The 24131-nt window shown below is 37.3% G+C and overlaps 1 protein-coding gene across 6 annotated transcripts in view; it reads left to right on the top strand.

Moving 5' to 3' along the window:
- klhl13 (kelch-like family member 13) overlaps positions 1 to 24131 on the top strand; it is a 120173-nt gene that overhangs the window by 30361 nt on the left and 65681 nt on the right. For 2 of the 6 annotated variants that reach the window (XM_088925737.1, XM_088925742.1), the window contains exon 2: positions 5096 to 5205. In XM_088925737.1, the coding sequence (XP_088781863.1) occupies positions 5153 to 5205 (53 nt within the window). In that variant the 5' untranslated portion in view covers positions 5096 to 5152. Of the gene's footprint in view, positions 1 to 5095; positions 5218 to 19101; positions 19130 to 24131 lie in introns of those variants that run through there. The other 4 variants (XM_088925743.1, XM_088925738.1, XM_088925741.1 and 1 more) reach the window with 3 other exon arrangements.

Genomic DNA, 24131 nt, shown 5'->3' with positions numbered 1-24131 from the left:
TGTAAAACCACAGTCCTAAGCAGATCCTGGCACCTTGCGAAGCCCCGTGCCTGAGGGTACAGACTCCTGCGTCGACGGACAAACAAAATAATTCAATATTGGCTTGCTGACGGGGGGGTTGGGGGGTGGGGATGTGACCTGCGAGAGGAAATACAAATGGAGGAGAGAGTCAGCTGTCTGGGATAAAATGCCTTGTAAGCTCATGGAGACAAGTTGTGTTTAAAGAAGCCCGTTTTGATACAACTGCTGCAAGTTGTTAAAGTTTAATGGCCTCCCATTTGGATGAAACCTTTCATTAGTGTGTTATTAAGGTATTTTGTGTGGAAAGAAGCTGCATGGATCCTTAACTGAAGAAGACTGGTTTCAGCTGAGAGCTTTTTTAATAGGGGCTGAAAAATGCGTGGCAGGCAGCATGGACACAGAAGGTCAGTATTAATGAAGCCTCAGCCATAGCACAGCAGAGAGCTGGGCTGCAGTCCTCATAATTGAAGTGTCATTATAATTTGACAGTCTTTGTCTTTTTGGTGCACAGAAATCAGGTTTGTTCTAATATTTGTTTATTTCTTAAACCTGTCACTTGTAAAAGAGCATCTCTTGAGCTCTATTGAGCACCCTCTGACAGCAGTATGAATTGTGAATTATTTAAAAAGAAAAGTTCATTGTACCCGAGGTCACCTTCCTGAATTTTACATTGTTTTCTATAAAAAAAAAACATGTTCAGTTTTAAGTTATCTTTCAAATTCTCAAGGTTTTCATTTGGGAAATTTCAAAATATGCGAACTGTTGCTGCTTCTCATGGAAATCAAAGGAATAGCCAAAGACTGCAGCGATATCTCATAATGTTCTTGGAAATCATGTAAATTATCAGCATTTTTGGTATTGCTGGTGGATTGGATGTCTGGTGAGTTTGTTGATTTGTAGTGCAACTGTAGGCCAGTTCTTTGGTTTAACTCCCCTTTTAGGTTTTCAGTTGTGGGCTCACATCTGAATTAAGACATAATGGAATCAAATGTCGAATTTCCGTTATGGGTGTTAGCGTAAGGATACAAAGTAGTCTTGCAGCGAATGTTCAATAACAGAAGAGTACATTACGTTAATGCCTTCTATTCTAGAGTTTGTGGGAATGGAAATGTTCAGTGTATTCAATTATAGCATAGGGCACTCTTTAAGGTAGCTCTCCTGCATTTGAGGATCCCACAGTTAAGAGGGTTCTGTGACAAGGGAAAACAAAACTGTCACCACCGATTTGAGCTAATATTGAGTACTAACAGGCAAGCAGCCTCTCTGGTCTCACGCTCACAAGCCCAGTTTGTGTGTAATTCATTCCTAAGTGGCTCAAAGACTTGTCTTGAACACGCCATATTCTTACACTGGCTTCTGTTCTCTGCGCTTAAATCACTTAAAACAATTAAAAAGCCTCTCTTAAAGTTACAGCAAGGAAACTGCGTAGGTTCAAGCACCCCTTTGTACTCAAATTAATCCTCTTCATTTGGCTCCTGGAAAAGAGACTGCTGTGTTGTCAAAGGGACTTGACAAAGAGGTGTGAAGATCAGTTTAAGTATTATTGTAAACTGATAAGTGTAGTGTTGAATGTTAGTGTAGTGGATTGAAGAGATTTAATTGTGCATTTGAACAGTCCTCTAAGTTGCAACCAAATGTCTAATCTTTTTTCTCAAATTAATAAAAGTGCCAAGACAACCCCATCACAGTTTATATATTTTGAGTGTGCCTGTACTTTTAGGAGGATAAAATTAAGACAGAAATTTAGGGTTAGCCTCTTAGATTTTCTTACGTGAAAGCAGGAAACTGAATGCTAGACAAAGTATATTAAGAATGCAAATATTAAATCACTTTGGCTGTTTCACTAAGATGGAAAGCAATGTCTTAACAGATGTCTAAATTCCAATATATAGGTAAACTATAGGGGTAAAACCAGCGATGCCGTAATGACTGAACAGCGTATATCTTAGAGGCATTATAAGTTACATATAATAATTTACCTGTTTTGTTATTGTTTATGATTGATTGATTCTGAAAGCTGGAAAACCCTTAAATGTTTGTTTTTTAAAAGAGTTCTGAGGTAATCGGCTTTGCTAACCTTTCAGTAATTATCAGTTTTAAAGGCTTTTGTCGCCTTTATAGGTACCTGATACCAAAATCCTGAATTGTATGTCCAAGACAATTCAATTGCATGGGAATTCAAACCTGTTCAAACTAAAGAAGACTCTAAAATTAAGTCTCAGAAACCTTGATTTCACTTATTCATTCACTTATAAGTGAGATTTAATTTATCCTTTAATATTGTGAAAGATAATTTACAAAATCCTTTATTTAACCAGAAAAGTCATCCATCCATTTTCTAACCATCCAATTAAGGGTTGTAGGGCAGCCGGAGGCTATCTTGGCAAGCAATGTGCACCAGGTGGAATACACACTGGAAGAGACGCAAGTCCATCACGGGACAGACGGGCACAGACACACGCACATAAGAGTCAATTTACCCAGAAGCCAATTAACCTACCAGTATGTTTTTGGACAGTGGGTAGAAACCGGAGCACCCTCTTTGGGAACACGAGGAGAACATCCAAATTCCCTGCGGAGAGCACCCCAGGAATTGAATCCATCGTCCTATATCCTAGTGAGACAGCAATGCAAGCAGATGTTACCGTGTCATCCTCCAGATACGTCAATTGAGAACAAAAGATCTGATTGAAGCACTTTGCTCCAGTTGTAGAGCAAGAGCTTCCCCTAAAAGAGTCCAGAATCTTAGTTCTTAGAGCTCCCCAAGTAACTTAGCTTAAGAAATTGCTTCAGAGCCAGCTCTGCAATTACAAAATACAGTGTGGGACGGAAATACAAGGCACTGTCTGATACAAATACTTGCGGAGGTCTTTGTCATGTACAGTACTTGAAACTGACTTTGTGGGCTCCCCCAGGAAGGGGATGAATAGCATTCTAGGACCGATTACTTACCAACCTTGTGATTGTTACGTACTGAAAGTCATAACCCCTTGCTTTCTTTCTCAACCTTTCATAGTGCATCTTACTCAGCCCTGGCCATGAGCCAGTCAGATTCAGTGATGCAATGTGGGGAAAAACATGAGAAACATGTTCTAAGAGCACTGACGGTGTAGGCAGAATCCTGTGTGTTCTTGCTGTTGCCCCACAGAAGATTTTTAATGAGCAAATCTATTCCTCCCCGTTTCTGCTTAATAATCACCTTGCCTCGGTTTCAAGTGCAGTTCAACCTGTGTTTTATATTAAATAGATTCAGTCAGACATCTCTTTCCCAAAAGCAATTGAAGAGCTGTTATGAGCTGGGTTGGATAATAGAAGTGTCAGCATTATTCAGTGTTGTATTTCACAAGAAAAAATGTAACGAAGGGGGTTATTGAATATTGCTGTTTTGGAAGTATGGATAGGGACATCTGAAATGAGTAAGAATTGAAAAATTGTGGTAATGGTTATTACTGAATTAATATCTCTTGCTCCAGTATATAAGGTAATGACTTTCCTATATTAAATGGGAATAATGATTAAGAACAGTAGCCAATATGTTTGGTTAAGACTTATGGGGACTTTAAAGAAAGGCTATTTTCTGCTTATTCTGATTTCTCCCATTTGCTTTTTAAATGGTATTTGGTACTATTACTGGCACTGGATTTAGACATATCTGAGATTATAGAGTTTAGAACAATTTTTAGTTGCATTGTTTTTTCTTTTGTTTTATATTGTGTTGTACATAGTTAAAGTGTGTGGCAGCTATTTGACAGGACACAGTTTGTCATATAGTCAGTGTCTCATTCCATTTCTAGTGAATCCAGCAGGGCCTGGCGAAGAACATATCTTTCTTCTAAATGTCTTTCTTTATGTCTATATCTTTGTGTAGCAGGGCCCAATCTACAGAGAAGTTTTCCAAAGATGAGCTAGCTACAAGAAAAGGAACAACTAATAGGTTTATTCCATGCTGAAAAAAGGAAGAAAGAAAACACAACGTTTTGGCTGTGGAGCCTTCTGAAGAAGCATGGAATAAACCTATTACTTGTTCCTTTGCAGCCTACGCATGCTGACGCAGCTACCCACCTGAACTACTAGCTACAAGAAAAGATGACTACAGTACATGAAAACATTTAAATCCTACCCTCATCCATCTTCACAAAACGTAATTCAAGCTGGGCTATTTTTCTTTTAAATCATAAACATGCAATCATTTTCTTATTCTGACAAATCAGTACTCTTATGGTGACACTTGGGAATACTGGATGATTTACTGTCCTTGGAAATGATTTGTTGCTTTTACATGTAAAGTAATGGTGATTAAATATTAGCAGGATTTTGCTTTACGACCAGTTTCTGAGGAACAAATAAACTGTGGGTAGGTGTTTATTTATGTCAATTGGGAAACCTTCAAGAGTAAAAAAAAAAAGTTATACTGTCTCTATTTCTGATCAGCATCACCTGTAAAATCTGTTTGAGGGACTGTTAAACCTAACATAGCACCTGTGTTATGATGATATGTGAGAAGCTGGTCAGATCATTTTGTTTCATATTTATCAAGTTTAATTATTTTTAATGACGAAACAGAATCCACCAAAGTAAAAGTTCAAGGGATGTTATGTGAGAAATAAATTAAGATAATGTGGAACTTTATTATACAGTATATTGACAATATAAAAAGCAACATTAATTTGTACAACTGTTGCTATTGATCTTAGACAAGGTGGTGTCTTTAAAAAAATGCGAGACATGTACAGTACATACAACGAAACAGGGCAGACAGTACAAAAGGCTCCTTTTGTTTGTAAAGTTCTTATGGTAAAATTAGGTATAAATATGAATTATGAACACATTTACAGCCAATTCTAACACTAATTCCATCTTACTTAATGTTGTCTACCGAAAAACAATTATAAAAATAATATGGTTAGTCTGACTTGCAATGAGTTATTAGCACACTCAGAGAGTTTGCTGTATTTTGGTGGTGGGTAAAATCCTTCCTTTATGGGAAGCACTTTAGGGTCCTGTTGGTGGGGAAAGTGCTGTGTAGTCTTAATGCAAAGCATGTGGTTATTGTGTTACGTCTTTGTGCAAACAGCGATGGTGACCCACTTGTCTCTGGTGTGTTGGCAGAGGAGCAGCTTCGGGTGAAGGCATGGACCACCCTGCACACAGAGGGGACCTGATGTCCATCGGGCTACACGACAGGTACTGCGCAATGTATGTCCCCTCATTCCTTTTCTTGTTGTTTCCAGTTATATAAAGATTTCTCTTGGCTGTGCAATTGTAGTAGTCCTATCTTTACATGTGAGACTTGTATTATTATTGTCGCTGCCGCGATCCAGAAGTAATTAAAAAAAATGATTGAAATTTTTAAAATTGAAAAAACCAAGTGAGTGGTTTTGCAAGCGGTTTACAAATAGCAGATGTTTCTGTTTACATTTTTCAAATGAGAAAAACAAGGCTCAGAATTAAGAGTTATACCTTCTAGTTCTGTAATTTTGATTTAAGCAATCCATTGTGTGGGATTAACTACAGAAGGGCACATCTTAAAAAGTCCTTGTTCCATTCCCTTAACTGCCTCCCAAGAGGCAATCAGTTTATAAACCTGGACATATTACTTCACTAAAACTGTAGAAGAACACTATTTTATCTATTGTCAAGCCTTGCATAGTGTCATTGGCAAATTAAACTCTTTGCAGGGGTTAATATGAGAATAAGGGCTAGACTTGAATATAATGAAGGAATCTTATTGTGTGCTGCTTATCTTGAAACAGGCAAGGATCCTCCGTAGCAGGATAGGCATCCAATAAATAAACACTTGTTATTAGAGCCGATGCTGAATGAGGTGACTGTGATGGGCGAGAGATCTGAATCTCATGTAGTTTCATCCTGCAATCGTACGGAAGAAACTGTTTAATGCTGACGGTGATTTTATTAATTTGAGCAAATGTGAATTCTGGAAAATGAATATTAAGTGCTCATCAAGGAGGTACTACTCATATTAATGATGGAGCTGATGAGACATTTCATTTGCAAGAAGGCAATTTGAACTGACAGCTTTGACTAAAGATCTCCAGGCGACAGTGCCGTATGCTGAGGGGTTTCTAATTTTTGAAGTGCAGTGGTTGACATGGGAAGTCGGCTTGTCTGCAAGAACACAAATGGTTTATAGGGAATGGAATCTAGTATAATTTTTATCTAATTAAGTCCATGATGGTTTGCTATTTCTGAGAATACTTTGTTCATTGCTATAAAAAGGCCTTATGAAGGAATTTAAATATCTTGGCTTCTATTCTCACTTAGCTTTGGCTTATCTTCTGTCTGAATTTTTATGTTCATATCATGGGAGGGGACACCGTGGAGGAATAGGGAGACTATGAAGGTATTACTGAAGTCCGAATCATTTCATTTTGGGAGAAAGCATTCATTTCAAATTGAGATAATAAAGGATGACATACTTCTGCTAACAGGCTTACCTATTTTCTGATGCTTATTTTTTTCTAACACAGAGTGGCAGATTGGTTTATTGAATTTATTGGTTATTTATTCTCTTTGTTTCCAGTCTTAACAAAATATGTTTTAAGTGCAGGTCTTGATATGCAGAGTGAGATCAGTATATTTGCAGAAATAAGTACTTTTTTTGCAAAAGGGACAAGTAAAAGGTTTCTTCCATGCTGAAAAGAGAAGAAAGAAAATACAACATTTCAGTTGTGGATCAGTACTTTTTTGTTTGTTAAAAATGTAAGCAGTGCAACAAAAAGCTACAAAAGACAAAAAGTATATAGTTCACTCAATATGTATTGCAGCAATAGTTACCTACTGAACTTCAACAGTGACTCTAAAATGGGAGGAGAAAGTAGTTATCTGTTCTTAATTTCTTAAAAAATAAATGCCTTTATTTGGCAACATTTTTATGTTGTTGTTTTTGTAACAAAATGCACCAGGTGATCTTTGTATAAACTTATTAATAATACAATGATTGATTTATGGTCAACCAAAAAGTTAATTCACGGATGTTAGTTTGTAAAAACTACTAATGTGTGTGGAGGGGTTACTATTGCATGTGTCACTCCCTACGGTGTGAATAACCGATGACCACGACATTGTGATGGTGTACAATGCTGAACGTCGTAAGCATTTCTCATTTCTGTCATCTGTCATTTTTGTTGAACACAAATGTTTTTATATTCTGAAGAGTTTTATTCTGATAGCCAGACACGTTTCCTTGTATAGCTCAGAACATCCACATATGTCTCAAGAATTCCAGGCACACGCAGACAGGATTCAGAAGGCATTACCTCTGCTCTGGCCTGCATTGTCCCCGGTGGCTCTCCTTGAGATGGCATGATCAGCAAAAACGACTCAAGTTCTGGACATGTCATTGGTTGTGTATTTCTAAATCCTTCAAAGCTGCGACCCAGAGCTCTATATTTTACAGCTGTGACAAGTGAACTAAAACACACACATTGAAAGTGACATGTAAGTATTAATATTTTCCCTTAGGGTTAGCTGTTTGACCTTTAATGCTGGTTGACATGCTCAGTTTGAGTGATACGCAAGTAAGGTGAGTGAAACCAAATGACAGGGTGAACAAAGTATTCAGGCATCAGCGATTTAAGGACAACCTCAGTGACGTGATTGGCATACTGAGCAACAGGTGTATGCACACAGACGTAAGAGATCTGACAAAAACTACTGGGCGCTAACAGTATTCTGACATTGTGGCTATGGGACACTGCTATATAATCTTCAAAAGCTGATTTTGCTTGCCACTTTTCCTTTTCTAACGTTAGTTTTGCCATCTTTTGAATATCTTTAAAAAAGATGTGCAAAGTTTTTCACCACAGTTAGTGTCAATACTGCCATGTGCCATCACAAACAATGCCCTGTACCCAGACAAGGTCATGATGGCAGTGCCTTCCTGTCTGTTTAGTAGTCAGTTACTAGAGTTACTGTATGTTTTATATAACAATCATACTTTAAACCTGGTATAACTGCATTGCCTACAAGAAGGAAAATGTTTAATGTTTTTTTCATTTTTCATGTTTTTAATGTTATATTTTTCATTTCTGGAACAAAATAATCCACAAACCGCCTATGTTGCTAGCTTGTAAGCATGGAGGAACTTTTTGTCAAGTTCCTCAATTCAGTGTGAAGTGTGAAATGACGTATTGCAGTGCGACTTATCATGGGGACTTCATGTCCTGAAGACACTTGTGACCTGACAATCATTTAGGGAGTCATAGCCTGTATCATTTAATCATTCATACAAGAGGTTATCCAGCTCTTGTCCTGGGATGCCATAGTGGCACTTGATTTATAGGAAATCCTAAATCATTTTTTAAGGAGCTAGTATAAATTAATTCAAGTAAATTACATTTATTTAGTTAAGCCAACAGTTGCCAGCTGTGGCCTCAAGGTATTAATTTGTTTTTGTAGTGAAAATAATCCAAATTAATATTTTATATTGTTTTCATATACATATTCATTCATATTATGTATTCAACCACAAAAATGGAATGTTGAAACAGATGAAAGAAATGAGAAGTTCAGTACACTGATCATACAAATATCGGCAAATACGTTATTTTGTGTTGTTCAGATTGCAGAGATAGGAGTCAGTTTCTTCTCAGTCCTTTTGTCACTTGCCTCTTGTAACCAATTAAAAACAAAACTGACAATAAACTGTGTAAATTTAGAGAAGGATGCCTGTGCTGTTGACAAAGACTTAGCTTTGTATGGTGCCTCTCACGTTTTTGTTTTCCAAATTTGACTGGAGCTTCTGAAGAATGGTTACTAAACAACAGCCCCTTATATTGGCACAGTCTGTGGTGTCAGGCTGTACTATTGTGCTAAGTGTGCACGCAACTGCTGCTGTCTGTGAGCCTTTGTGGTTAACACTCTGGGATGATTTCAGTCAGATGACCGAATAAATAGTTACTATTGTCAGCAGGCACCCCTTGTGACTCGCTTTAAGATTAGTTAGTGAATGTGTCTCTTTGTCACATCAGTTAGCTTTCCTTGGTTTGTTTTCCAAGAGTGTAGAAAACCTTTTTTTAACATGACAAGACCGATTACATGCTGGGTCGTTAACTTGTAAGACAATATTGGCTCTTGTTTGAAACTTGCAGGAAGGAAGTGGATAGTCAGAATGCTAATTAGTGTGATTTAATGTGCGTCAATTTTAATTGAATAGGGACATTAATACAATAATGAAGAACACTTAATAGAATATGATACATGACGTCATTGGTGGGCATGCGATTGTTGTAGCACGAAGCTGTAAATGAAGGGGTTAAGCTTTTCAATACTTTGAAGCTCTACTAAGTTTTATATCCTCCCCATTCCTTTGGTAAAATACATTGAACATTTGTACTCGTGCTTCCCTTAGGCAGAGAGCCCTTGGGTGAGGACACTGGGTATATCATTTGGTAGATGTTTCTATTGGTATTCAGCTCTAAGTGTGGCCTGCTGCATTTTATGACATTACAGCAGCAAGAGGGGCACATGTCACATCATTAAATCAATGGTAAAATAGATTGTCTAACATTCCTAGTGCCATCTCATCAAAATTTTATTTCTGTAGCCTAACGTAAAGAAAGGGACGTTCGACAGCATCCCGGTGAGCTTAGTTCTGGGACCGAGGATGGTACTTTATAAAGAGTCTTGCAGAAATGGAGAAGCTGAAAGCAGACTCAGGTGTGCAGATTTCTGAAAGGAAGAACATTGGTGTTTGTCAGAGCAGCATAGGTGGGCTGTTTTGAGTCAATCAGATGAGCATGTCATTTTTATCTGTTTTAAAATGATGTCTGTGCATGAGCCATGCAATGCACTGGTGTCCTGTTCAGACTATAGACTCACACTATAGAGAGACTTGCACCAGGAATAATCTGGTTTCTGATGAATGACATCTATTTTGGAATAGCTTGCAATAAGAATCTTCACGTTTTTGAGAGACATTAATGATACTGAAATAATACACGTGTCTTTGAATAAACAGTGTGCCATCTGTGTTTGAAATGATTGGAATGAACAAGCAGGTTCTAGTGCTCCTGCTGGCCTAGCTGATCCTGTTAGATGACGCTCAGCTGCCTTCCTGAACCACATGACTCCTCTCCAAAATATGAGTCTATTGCTTTTTGAACATCAGTTCCTTAAAAAAAACTAGTAAATGCGTTGCTAGCTAATGCACTGATGTTATCGATGGGGTCCTACCTAAATTGGAGTATTGCAGAAATTGTACTGTATATTCCACAATATGTTGAATTATTTTTGTTTTGGGCTGCTTGCTAGGGTCACTTTGGGAAACCTAAAACTATGCTGCTGCGGTCATGTGAGTCTGTCAGGTCTTATGAAACAGTAACAGAATGTTTGTCATGGAATGCTTGCTTGACCACGTGCATCTGCCATACAATGTGAATTTCCAACTGGTGGAATGTCTGCTGGAAACTATTCCATTTGCATTTGTTTCAATGAGTGCAATTTGACATGTTGTGCCTGTAGCTTGTAAATACACCAGTAAATCAAAGATGATAGAACTGCTGTGCATTTTTTTTTGTTGCTAAAAAAGTGCACTGGTCAATCCACGAACTTTACTAGACATTAATTTTAGTGTGACCTTTGGAGAACACCCTTACTATGTATATATGTGTGTGTGTGTTTGAAGTGGCATGACGTGCAAATTCATTTACATTTCTGTCACAGGGAGTACAGAAATACCGTGTGTCACTATGAAAGGAAGAAAACTGCGATGGCCTTGGTTATTGTTAATCTCCTTGCTTTGAAATGAAGTGACAGCTTGTCTCGTTGTGACCCATCTGCACCAGTGCCCCTGGCGAAGACAACACTTCCTCAAGCACAGATCCAGCTTCACTGGTAACTCTTCTGAAGGGAAAAAAACTGGCTTCTTGTACAAACAGACAGACTGACTAAAGTGAGTCATACTGAGAAGGCTAATTTTTGCAACATTATAGCTGCCACAAGCAACTTGGAAATATTTGTATATTTTATGCTTCTCATGAAATTAACGGAAATGGTCTTGGTTTTTAGCCACCAGAAATTGATCACACTGGGGCTGAATTTGATCCCCCCTTTTTGGGGAGATTCAGACTCATCAAGATAAAAATAAAAGCATTTTAGCTGCATATCTACTGACTTTGTATTGCTCAAACATGAGAGGTACATTTAGTGAGCTCATTAATATTTTTATTAACATGCAAGTATGACTGTGGACATGGTTGGAAGCAACACAAGCTATGCACCTGCTATTCCATGCTTTGCTCAACATTCTTATTTTAAAGCTTAGATAAGCATGTGTCTGTTAACTCTCGTTAGTGTAGTCATCTTATTCATGACTAGTCATGAATGATCAATCAAAATTCTACTAAAAATGTGTAAAGATTTCTCAAAATGTATATGCACAATGCTGTTTCTTTTGAAGTTCAGTATATTTTCATGAGTTTTGTGAGTTCGCTTATAAGAAATAATATTAATTTTGAAGGCACATAAATTTAGAAAAGTCGTCAAACTGTGAATTTGAAAGAAACATGTTCAGTCAGTAATCTCTTTTTGGAACTATTGCCAATCTCATAAATGAGTCACGTTTTGCTTTCTGGAAGGGGTTAAATAGCATTGGGGGGGAGTTCGATTTTCTGTTGAGCAGCAGCTGCTAGAATTTGCTTCTGTTACACATTGTAAAAGCTCTCAGCAGGCCCTGAACATTCTCCAAATGTTTAATTAAAAAATGGTCAGGAATTCTAATTAAATAACGCTGCAAAGGGCTTGCCAGTTACATGATCAAGGGAAAATTAACATTGCTTCAATTCAAAATACCTTAGAATCTAATTAACGGCATTCCAGAAAAATAGACATGTATTGGTGTATGACTTTCTGCCATTGACCTCCAGTTCTTTCAGCTTAGTTCCAGGAGTGTCAATAATAGTCTGAGGCAGCTGTCTCTCAGTTTAAAGACCTAAAGTAAGCAACCACAGTCAGCACCCTACTCCTTCCTGACGCCTGTGCTGGAGATCTGGTATCACCGGTTTAACTATGTCTTGAAGGTTCAGTAGCATGAAGTCTGTGCATGGGCTATATTATGTTTTTGTGGATCTTATAAGACTTACATTCAATAGCATTAGTGTTTGGGTCCATTTTAGATTTTACAAGCTGCAAGCTTGTGCTCTTTGTCTGTATATTCATTTTTTTCAGCGTTAAACTACATTGCATTCTATATATCACCTGGTTTTTTCCTTTGGAAAATACCATCCTTAGAATATTCCATTAGCAGTTTTCATATGAAGCCTGTGGAGAGGTGGTGATTATGGTAATTTCAGCTCAATGAAGAGTGTTTTTGCCCTGAGTAATAAAATGCATCACTTCACACATCTCTTCCATGAGCACTTAGAACTAATGCAGTATTGGAAAAAGTCGGCAAGGTCAAGATTCACTGGCTTATAAAGAGGAGTTGTCAAAAAAAAGCAGATTTCTCCTGCTGATCGCACTAAATTTTTAATGGAAAATCCAAAATTACCCACTCCAGCAGTATGTACACTAGATTGCACCATTGTCTCCTGAAATGTGTGCCTCATATTTCCCAGATGTGTGATCACAAAATAATAAACAACATATGTTAGAAACATATATGTTTATATGTTGTATGTTGAATTTCTGTTCGTCAATTGTACCAGCCACGTTTGTAGAACCGTCCTGGATCGTATTCACCAAATTTGGAATGAAGCTCATTTAATTTGCTTTTGCGGAGCGCTGAGTCTCTCCCGGTCAGTTGTGGGAGTGTGCTATGGTGCTGTGGAGACCTGTGTGAAGGGGCGAACATAACAACACAACAGGGGAAAAATGTAAAATGTAAACATTTTAAGTACCGAATAAGAAACATCTGGGGATTGTGTTCAGTGGTGTCCTTCAGGTTTTAAAATGATTTAAATCTTGCTTTGCCTTGACACCTTTTTAATGTTGTAGGCTATTAGGATAAGTCTGCTGAAGTCTGCTGCTCTGTGTGCTTGGATACAGATAATCTGGAGGCTTTGCTAACAAGTTAAGTAATAAATGCTGTTGCCATTGGCCCACATGTCCGTTTGCTTTCATATCATGAAAGGGAATTGTTAATGCCAGCTGGGATGTGTACCTGTGCGTGCTCTAATAGCTCCTATAGAGCACAGCACATGTGGGAGCATGTGCTGTGCTCTAACATTAGAATGACATCAGCTTGTTCTTGTTCAGCTGTGTCAATAGACGATCAACATACATAGCTTGTCCAGTTCTTTAAATAGCAGCTCGTGCTTAGTGCGCTCTGTAAGCTGTTTTCACCCGCTTCATCTGTTGCATATATGATCTCATAAAGAATGAAGCTTCCTGGTTTTTGGGTCTCGGGACATATTATTTTTGGTCTTTATCATTCGCGCTCTTTTATAATAAACTAAAGTAACCACTTCAAGTACAGATCTTAAACATATACAGCAGCATTGTGAAACAATACACACAAATGAGTTAGACTTTAATAACTGTATTTGCTTACAGAGTTTCAGGCATTCTTTGTCAGTAAGGTTTGTACTATTATTGCTGTGTAACTTTAGTATTGGTGGATATTGTTTCTGGTTTTCATTTGATAATTGATAACCATTGTTTGTATTTAGGGTAGTACAATACTGTAACAGTATCTCTGAACAAAGCTAAGTGTGCACTGGGTTTTGAAGTAGTGTAAGGATCCAAAGTGTGTGAACCGATTCCCTTTTTAAATGATACATTAATCACATCTGCTAGTGTTTATCCTCACAGAGGTTAACCTTTCTCAAATGTGACGGAGACTGGGGAGAACATTCCAAAGTAATTGTAGAACATATTTCAGTCCTGAAATTAGAAGCAAGCTAAAAATACCTGCTCATAATATTATTTTTTTTCTCAGTTTAAGTGGACAAAGCCATTATCCAAAGCATCTTACTGTTGCCCACTGCAAAGCAGTTGTATTATTGAATAAATTCACTATTTCACTATTTCAGCAGTTGAGGCTTCTTCAGGTGTGACCCTAAACGTTTTTTCTTTCTACATTTCATTCAGGAATTAACTACAATGTGTTAGCTGTAAAACAGCAAAGTATTGTGTTGTTCAAGAGTTGTTAATGCTGTTTGGATGTTTGAGTGAGAAATGTTTGGATATTCCATAGAAAAGGTCTTGATAGTTTCCTCTCTCTGAAGCAGTGCTAGCTCTGTTGATGCTCCTGTCTGTACCTGTGCATAGGCTCATGGGGTGTCAGAGTTTGTTCTCTCATATCTTTATCTTTTTTCCCCAAATCAGGTCTGCTTAAAATGCTTGATTATGTGCCACAGTACGGTATATGAATTAAGGGTTCATTTCTGTGTATTTTAATTTATTTCAAGTATAATTTTTTTGTGAACATTCATCTTTTTTGTGGGGTACTGGGGCTCCCCCTTGTGGTGAAGTGAAGGGCGTGGTGATGGAGTGCAGTGTTGTGGGATTTGGTTTGTATTGTCGTCAGACTGAAATTAATTTTTGGATGCATAGGTGAGATTTACTCTGGACTCAATTGCTCCATGCAAAGTAACAACTGACTGTGTATTGTACTGTAATTCTCAGATAAACACTAAGCATGCTATATACAAAATATATATTATACAAGAAGCACAGGTTACCAATGCATCCATATATAATATGGTGTGCCTATATCAAAGTATGAGTTATACATGTTATTTCTAGAGGATGCACATTGATTGTGGATTGTTGAAATGTTCAGCCATGCACATAATGCTCAGAATATATGAAAAGCTCAGGGTACTTTGCCACTGGGTGTTCAGATTTTACTGAGCTTTTACTGAGCTGGACCTTGTGTCTAGCAGGTGGGCAATAAGATGGATACAGTAAATGTCTGCTCTTCTTAGGAAATGGCAAGCTTTTGTTCAGCCTTTAAAAACGCTCGTTCAGAGTGCACATCTGTCGCCATACTCCAGATGTCACTGCTTTAGTTATAGGTTATCTCATTAGTAGATTGTAATGGACATGACCCAAGTGGGCGGTTATATTTGGCTGTGCTTCATCTGGGTTGGGCAGGCTTGACTGGGCCTGGGTGTCCTGTTGCTACACATCAGCATCTCCTGTGCCTTGCCTGGCTCCTGCAACCTTGCAGTTTTGCTTTGAGACTTCCATCACTCCTTCAATTGATGTTAACTCTCCTGCGTAGGCACAAAAAGAAATGAGAAGCTGGAACACGAAAATGCTTTGCTGTGATTGTTCTCTTCCCTGTAGATTGTCAATGCTTTTAGTAAAGAATTCAATGCTCTACTGTAAAAGAGTGCTGTGTGATGCTCTTATAGCAAATCAGTGCTATAGAGCAATGTGCTTTAATGCTTTGTGAGATTAAGAATTCTAATTGTCTTTAATTAGATTTACTGTACTTTCCCGGGTTGAACTTTTCTTTGACTCTGAACCTGGGATATCATAAAAATTGTTAACGAACAGAGAAGACTTGTGAATTTTATTTGACTGTAACCGCATGCCACAATATCATTTGTGTTTATCTTATGTCTCTCCAGTGGAGCTGAGGAGGATTAAGCTTGGCCCTCCACCTACTAGTTAAGGAATGGCTGAGCTGATTAAGTTGTGTTGGAAAAGTTTATTTAACTTTTTTTGTATAATGCCTAAATGGGCATTTTATCAACTTAGCTGTGCAATTGAGCTGTTTGAAAGATGTTGAACAATATCTCTAACCACACTTATATCTTCCCATTTTCCCCGTTTGCTAAAAAAGGATTCGAGTCCATCATACAGTAATTAAGATTAAAAACAGAAAAGAAAACAATCTTGTCGATGCTCATCATGTTCTAGTTGTTAGATACAAAGCTGGTGTGAGAAGGATTGTGACAGGCTGTTTAATAGGCTTAATAAATGCCATTATTAACTCTGCTTCTGAAACCAGTTAAAAGTACCGGGCAGAGACAACAGCTTTTTTGAATACATGGCTCATTGTGAAATCTGAATGGGTTAGTAACACTTGATTCAGGCACCTGTTTGTTCTAAATTGATTTGTGGAGAAAATGTGCAGATTTTATTAGTGGCCTTTGGGAATACTGAAAAAAGGTATTACAATCTTAGTTCTGGAATTTTCCACAATAAGAGTTTCTGATGGGGGAGGCTTAAGGTTGAGATTAATAGCTTTGTTTCAAAGTGTCCTTTACTTACATAAAAAAACAAAACAATTCTGTAGTAAAACTGCACATATGGCACATATGGAGTTGATTGTTGATTGTTAAACAGCAGGAGTCTGTCACATGTGGTGCGTAAATAATTGGTATCAATATGGGAGAATTCCTGCTTGAATGCTATACCTGTAGGTGGAATTTTATCACCAAGGTTCTGTTTTCACTGCTAAGAAGAGGAACAAATGCTTCCAAATGGTTTATAGCTCCTTCAGTTAAAGAAATGAGTTATTTCCCAATTGAAAGGAAGTAGAACCCTTGCTGTTGTTAGAAAGTTTTGAAATAGGGGTGGTGAAGTACACTCTTTTCTGAACCATCCCAGCACAAGTCTTTGATAGCACCTGTTGTTGAATTATAGTGTTATTTTAGTTTTTATGTTAACAGCTTCAGAGCTGTTTGGACACAAGCCCTTTCAGCACTACTGGGGACAGGCATGTGGAAATAACTGGATCTCAGGGAAAACAGATACACAAAGGCAGCTGTAAGGTCAATAGCAGTACTCCTTATATGTAGGGAAATAGTAATCGAAAGCATTAAGCAGAACCCCAAACTCAACATCTTCTTTAAAAGACCCTCTGTATCCATTAGAGAGTTAATTTGCACAGTCTCTCTCTGAGACTTTTCAAAACTTAAACTTGTCCACAATCAAAATAGTCATGTTCACTCATGTGAAATGTATTTATTTATTTTGTTCCCTCCTCTTCCACACACTGATGTGGGTCTACCCTTTCTCTCTTAGCAGTATCCACATTATAACTGCACAGAGACTGGCATGTCAAAACATCGCTAGTACCGTTTACATAAAAAAAGAAATTTGAATAAACTCAATATATGAGCTAAGTGAGACGGAAAAATACAAATCAGGTGCATTTATGATTTCGTGATCACTTTTTAAATAAGTCACAGTGCGTTCCATATATTACTGTAGTCGTTCTATGTCCCTGAATCACACTAATATTTAGATGAAGCAGCAGCAGCCTTGCAGCTGCCCAATTTAAAATAAATATTGTTTCAAAAGTTCTCTGAATAAAGTGCTTTTTCCAGACAGGGGTCCATTTTCAGTAAGTCTTTGCTCTTGGCTGGCTTATTTCTACTATCTCTGCAAAGCTATATTTCATGGCAGAATGCTGTGTTTTTGTAGATGTCAGCTCAATTGTTCAAACATTTCAACGTTTAAAGAGCTTTTTTTTTCTCTCCATTTATTTTCTTCAATGTTATTAAACTGGATTTAGCAGGCTGCCACCTAGAAGTCTTTCGTGAAGCTGGCCCCAGGGCTCTGTACTGCACAGCTAAGAGGAGCGGTAATGTGTTGAGGAGAACCAGGCTTCAGTGGAACTTTTTATGATGTGTTGTATTGAGTACAGTAATTCTCATTGCCAGGCCTTTCAGAATTCAGACTTATCTTTGCTGTCACTGTGCACAGAACCAACAAAATGCAGTACAGCACATTTCTCCTATGGTAGGGTAATATTGTGTTCTGTTCCCTACAGAGTGGTATGTTATTATTGTGAACTTTGTGCAGGGGTTGTGTTCAAATATGATGTTTTTCCAGCTAATGCTATAACCACAGATTCTCTTCTACCAGTGCTTTGGGCTTATACTTGTGCAACTCCACACCTTTAGTGATTACAGATTGTTTCCATGTGATTTGTAATGAAAATGTTTTTTTCTCCATGCATTAATGTTTTAGAACCCCAGTGTTTAACGAATCCAGTTAATGAGAGTATGAGAAGTCTTAATGATGAATGTATTGTAGCCCTTCTGTACCAAACCTAACTGCTAATGAACAGTCCAGGCTTTTTAATGAACTTTCCAGAGCTTGCTTGTGAAAGAAAAAAGACACATACTCTCCGTTTCGTAATGTGCCAATTGCTTGAGGTGCAATGGTGTTCAGAGCTCATTAAATAGATGGGGTCTTGGGGAAACGGGCACACAAAGGCAGCAATATGATGAAAAAGAGACTATATAAAGTGCAGAGAACACTAGCCACAGTGAGTGCTGGCTTAGGTTTTTCTTGATCTCTATCCAATTGGGCAACGGATCCTGTTTACTAGATTACAAGAGACAGTCCAAATCACAAACAAAAATCTCAAAAAAACGTTTCATCTCATTCTTGTGTGTTCACTTCTTTGCTTTCTTCTTCACTTCTCCACAGCTTCTGGGCTGTCCAGGTCATGTAGCTTGCTGTTGAGCATCTGTCCCGGAGGCAGACAGCAGATGTAATTAATTATTTGCATTTAAATAGATTTTTCCACAAGTACCACAAAGGTCTTTACAGATAGGTGGGAACCCACTTCATCCATCCCAGCAGTGTAGCATCCATCACTTCACAACAGATTACATGTACTGTAGAAGTGTGTGATAACTTCAACTGAAATAAGAGTAGACTTTAATAGGTCCAGTTGGGCAAGCACTGTGGAATTTATTCAGGACACCAGGGTTAAAATGCCTACTCTTTTGAACAATGGCATGAGGTCTTAATGACCTTGAGATTATTAATCAGGTCCTCAGTTTAATGACTCAGTTGAGTGCATCTCCTATTGCCAGTGTCCCTGATCACCATACTGGTACTGGATATTGGTTTGGAAATTCCAATCCAGGAGGAAGAGTGCTGCATACTAATCCACCAACACCACTTACAGCAGCATCATGATATTCTGTGTAGGTCTACAGTCTTAACCGCTCTTGCTTGCTGCAGTAGAACGGTTGTAGAAATTTCTGAAATACCTGTTTAGATATTCAGACAAATGGAAGTTCATTCCTTAATAGGTTAATGTTTAATGTGACTGGATGTGTCGCTTTAACTACAGAGTATTTGTTCTGTCTGCTTTCTTTTACAGAGCACCTCTTTCAAAAGGAGCACTTAATCTGTACAGTGACAGAGGAAAAGATACTGAAATGAACAAGTTAGTTAATCTTTGTTACACAATGAATGTTTAATGCTGCATATTTAGTCCTGGGCATGTGCTGTGTTTTAATTGGGGTACAGAAAAGTAATTTAAGGTCAGGGCAGATGTCCCCACCCGAAAACTGAATTAAACTTTTGATTCCAGAGAAAGAAAGAAGGTTATACTTACCTCTGGCCAAGGAGTGTGTCAGTTGTGGGTAGAGGATGTTCCTTTTTAAGATTTCTTTTTAGAATGAATACGTTTGAGCAGGAAGCTCTGGAAAAAGATAGTGAGATGACACGTTTTAACTTTGGAACCTTCTTCAGGTGTGTGGCCTGAAGAAGATCTCCGGTGTCAAAATATTTTTATTACTCTTCCTGCTTTCCAGCAGAGTATTAACAAATGCCTGTTTCTGTACAGCATTCCTTACAGTAGATGTGCTTTCTGCTGTGCAGAGTTCCTGGCATTGTTGGTTTATCAAAGAGAGACTATGAATGAGATGGCCAGGGTGGAATGACATTTTAAAAAAGAAAAATCTGAATTTTTTAAAAAAGAAATTCCAGTTTTGCTGCTGAAGCTTTAGGTTTACCTTCGAATGTGAGAGCTTTGTTTTATATACTTCTGCTAGTTAGCCCAAAAAATCTGCAGTATGTCATCAAATTCAGCCTCTTCTGGGACAGTGCTACTCCCAGATCATTACCTCTTCTGCATCTGTCTCGCATGATGGGCCTTATACTTTAATATAAAGCATTTTTCTTCTAGTCCTTTAGAAAAACTTGATTAGTATGGATTGTTTTCTGATGCTTAGTATTTTTCACACTAATAAACCATGATATTTATGTTTACCTTGCTTGGAATATTAAATTTAACTTTACGCATATCTGCATTCCCACAATCGTGACAGCAAGCAATTTATTTAGCTGTCAATAAGTGTGGCTAGGACATTGATTATGTTCTTTAAGATTAATGAACTTGCTGCCACTGTTATTGATGAAGGTAGATGATGGGATAAAAATTGAATTGCTTATTATTTTGCCTTGGTATATCAAGCAGTAAATCCAACAGTGGCCTTTGTCCAGGAAGAGATCTTTTTCAGGCAGAAAAGTCAGTGGGTTCAGTGCTATACAGTATGAAATAGCGAGAAGGCTCAGGTATGTTGTTGACATAAAAGGCCTTGCCTTTTACAAATTAAAAAAAGAGTCATTGAATAATGAGTCTTTGGAAACTGAATCTGTTTTATGGTCTGTAACTTATGCATTAGTTTTTAAGGTGACATTGTGATGTGTTGCAGTATTGCATTGAAATTGAAAGTACAGGTCTACATTAATCTCCTCTGAGAACGAGAAGTTATAGTTACAACAAGATGATACCGAGCAGGTTTAATATGACCTCGGACTTCATCATTTATTTTTAAAAAAGACATTTGTGAAGTTGAAACAATAACAAAATGCTGTTACTCAGAATCAAGTTAATAAATTGTGCATGTTTGACTAGACTTTTGTTTTATCTAGGAATGCAGTCATTGTAGCAAACCGTTTGGAAAGTCTCATTGTAATTCATGAGGCAAGCTCCACTGCACTTTTCCTAAAGATGGGTAATGTTTTCTGTCATTCACAGTTTTTATATGATTCCCCTCTTGAATCTGAATTTGAACGCAGTGTTTACTTGACCATCTGCATGTTTACGTCTATGACATCTACAGTAATCACCTCCAAAACCACTAACGGCAAGTAACCTTCAATCCTCCTTCCATAAGTTGAGTATTGAAATGTTTTTTTGTCTTTAGTATCCTAATTGAAAAGACTGCTGTTTATGTAATAATGGATCCACTGACACAAGACTTAATCACAGTTTTTTGTTTCAAATATATCTGTGAGATTTCTACCCGTAATGTGTACTTTTCTTCTGTGCTGTTGCATGCTGATTACTATCAGTCAGTTGCAAAAGCTATTGATGTTACTTTTTTCGCATAAAATGAAACTTTGCTCTGTCCAATAAAGCAAGCATTCTGTTATTTAAAGAATGAAATGTATCTTTTGGAGTCAAAGTTTCTTTAAAATGACCTTGTCCTGGTGATTTTCTGTTTGGTAGCTTTACAGGTGTGCACTTAATAATAATAATAATAATAATAATAATAATAATAATAATAATAATAATAGTTTAGGGATTTGTTTGTTGCATTATCATTTGAAAGAGGTTACTGTAGCTTTGCCAATTAATATGGAAAATGTGCTGTAATCCACTTTCAGGTGTGCTATTTATGCCGATATTAATCAAATCACCCGTGTGTCGTCTGATAAAGTGCAAGGGTGCTAAATTGCTCTTCAGATTTCAAATTATATTAATCTCTACAAACCTGTATCTGGTGTGTTTACACTAAAATTCTTAATATTTTGGGATTATTGTGTTTTTTCTGAGCAGTTACTGACAATGACATGTTAAACAGCAGATCACAGCTGCATCATGCTGATATTTCAGACCCTTCTTAAATTTTTTGACCATGTGCTCACCATGAAAAAGGTGTGCTTAACTAATATTTGGTTTACAAAAAAGCAGGCATAAAGCTCTTTGTGCTGAAACGTAATGGCTTGAAATGAGACAAAATTCACTTGTTGTTTAAATTGTTTGAGTGTAATGTATGAGGCACAGCTTGTATAAATTAGAGCGTGTATATTTGCCATAACAGCTACATGCAGTCAATAGTTTGAGTATTTATGCTCGATTAAGTCACAATACTGTGAATTTGTTGCTTGTTTACTCTTTGACTGTTTCTGTTAGATCAATGTGAGAGATGTCAGTTTTGTTGTTGCTGCAGCAGAAATGGATTCTTATAATTCTTTATTAATTATAAATTCTTTATTAATTATGAATTTTGTCTCTCCTACTTTTCCACTTCCTCATTTCTTATTTCTGCATATAAATCCTATGTTTCTTCAGGGGCACTGTCTGTTCCAGTTTAAACTTTCTTTTGGCACATTAAATGAACTCAAATGTATTGTAAGAAAAAGCTTTGAATAGTTATGTTTTCAGATACCAGGTACTGTAAATTCAGATCCTCCCCTTAAGTTCTTGAGTTCCGCTGACACATGGCACAAACATCGTCATCTGTGAAAGGTACTAAAACATTTCTCACAAAACCTGAATTCGTGGTTTTGTGTTTCTTAATGGGTAGAAAAAATACCATTGCTAATGGGCTTTCGGTCTTGGCAAAAGTGGTTTGGATAGTTTAAGAATTAAGCTTCTTAAAAACAAACGCCTTTTATTCCTCGAGTTATTCGGGAATCAGGGTGAATCTCCGAGATATGGAAGAGGAAAATCTCTTTGTGTAGTGTTTTTCCAGCTCCAATCTAAGGTGCTTGGAAAATGTATATAGAACATTTCTAAGGAACAAAAGAAAAATTGTCACTGACATTTTTTAAAAATTATTTAAAAAATAATTTATTTTGTTGAAATTGTTGAAGTTTCTCAAGGAACATGCTGCATTACATATTAAAATCGCTAATAATACATGGGGGAACAAAAAATGAATGTGGGTATCAAGAATGTGCTGCATCATGTTTCTTTGTAGTTGCTGAACAGAAGGGAAGAGAACTGGTAGATATAAACGCATGTAACAGCTTGATAGGGAAACAAGTGTGCAATTTCTTGTTTGGTTGTAGAGAGCACAGATGGTGGAGTGAGTCACAGGCCATGGGTTTCAGATACTGAAAAAGAATTCTAATGCTTTTAGATAATGGTGAAACAGTGTAGTGTGAATTATGACATCTGGCTAGTAGTGTCATAATGTAACAAGACTTCATGCTTCTTATGTTCATATAACAGAAGTAAGGTATCCACTACTGTATATGACATGGGTAACTGTACTACTGGGGCACAGGCAGTGCTATTTGTAAAGAAGATACTGTAGTTCCACAGAAAATCTAACTTGAACAGACCTCTTGGGTGGGGTGAATTTATAGATGGGTCTTTGTGACCATTAATCTGTAGGCCTTGACTCTACAAGCTACTTAACAGAGTCTACAGTCATAATTCTTCAGGGGTCTTTTCATTCCAGGCTGTAGGTGGTTAGCAACACCATAAAAAAGAAACAAAGGCTTTCAGTCCCTACTGAAATTGTTGCACTGGCACCTCTATATACAAGTCCCTGATGTTTGAGATATCAAAGTGTTCAGTTTGTTGTCCATAAGAGATGAATACATTAACTTTTTTTAAAATTGTATCCCTAGAGATGGGTCTGCTGAAATTTTGTGCATGAACCAGCTCTTTTCATGCATCTGTAGTCTTTCACACCTCGTGATCCTGGTTTATTATTAAAATTTTGCAGAACAATTGGAAGATTTTCCAGGTCAACTGGGGGACTTTTTCTGTCTGTACAGGTTTAACATTTTGAGTTATTTTGTTTAGTTATTTTAGGAATGAAAGTCCCTTTAGGTTTTTAGCTTCCTTTGTTGAACAGATTACTTCCAGAGCTGCTTTTCTTTGAACTTTAGCAATTTATAGAGAATACTGCCTTCAAAGATGATGAAGTGGCCTTTTTCTGTCAATCAATAAGTTTCTTCCCACCTGATTATTTTTGCACTTCTGTTTTATTAAGGAGCACAATACCCTTACAAGTCTTACAAGATCTAGACAGTAACACTCAGCCCCTATATGAATGAAACCTATATGAATATAGGTCCCCTGTATCAGTAAAACAAAGCTTACTCTAAAATCTGGATTTCAGTGTACTGTACATGGTACATACAGTTCGTGAGTTTTTAGAATAGTTCCTCTTTTTGCCAGTAGGTGGCACTTTTTTATCTGTTTAATCACCAGGCCATGTTGCTTGTTGGTTTGTTTACTTTGTTTAGATGCTGTAGCACAAAATCACATTTCAGCCTAAGGGAAAAAATGCTTAAATTATAAATATTGATAACACTGTGTATATTGGTGTTCAGGAGAGTAAAAGTAATAGATTGCTCCTGATCAATAGATTTGCAGTGTCTTCTGTGCTTTCGCGTGAAGACTGGAAAGATGTGGA

This window comes from Atractosteus spatula, chromosome 9, assembly GCF_055471065.1.
Source record: "Atractosteus spatula isolate fAtrSpa1 chromosome 9, fAtrSpa1.hap1, whole genome shotgun sequence".
In the NCBI taxonomy this organism is placed as follows: Eukaryota; Metazoa; Chordata; class Actinopteri; order Semionotiformes; family Lepisosteidae; genus Atractosteus; species Atractosteus spatula.
Note: the sequence above shows the minus strand (reverse complement) of the source record. Positions and strands in the feature narration are given on the sequence as shown.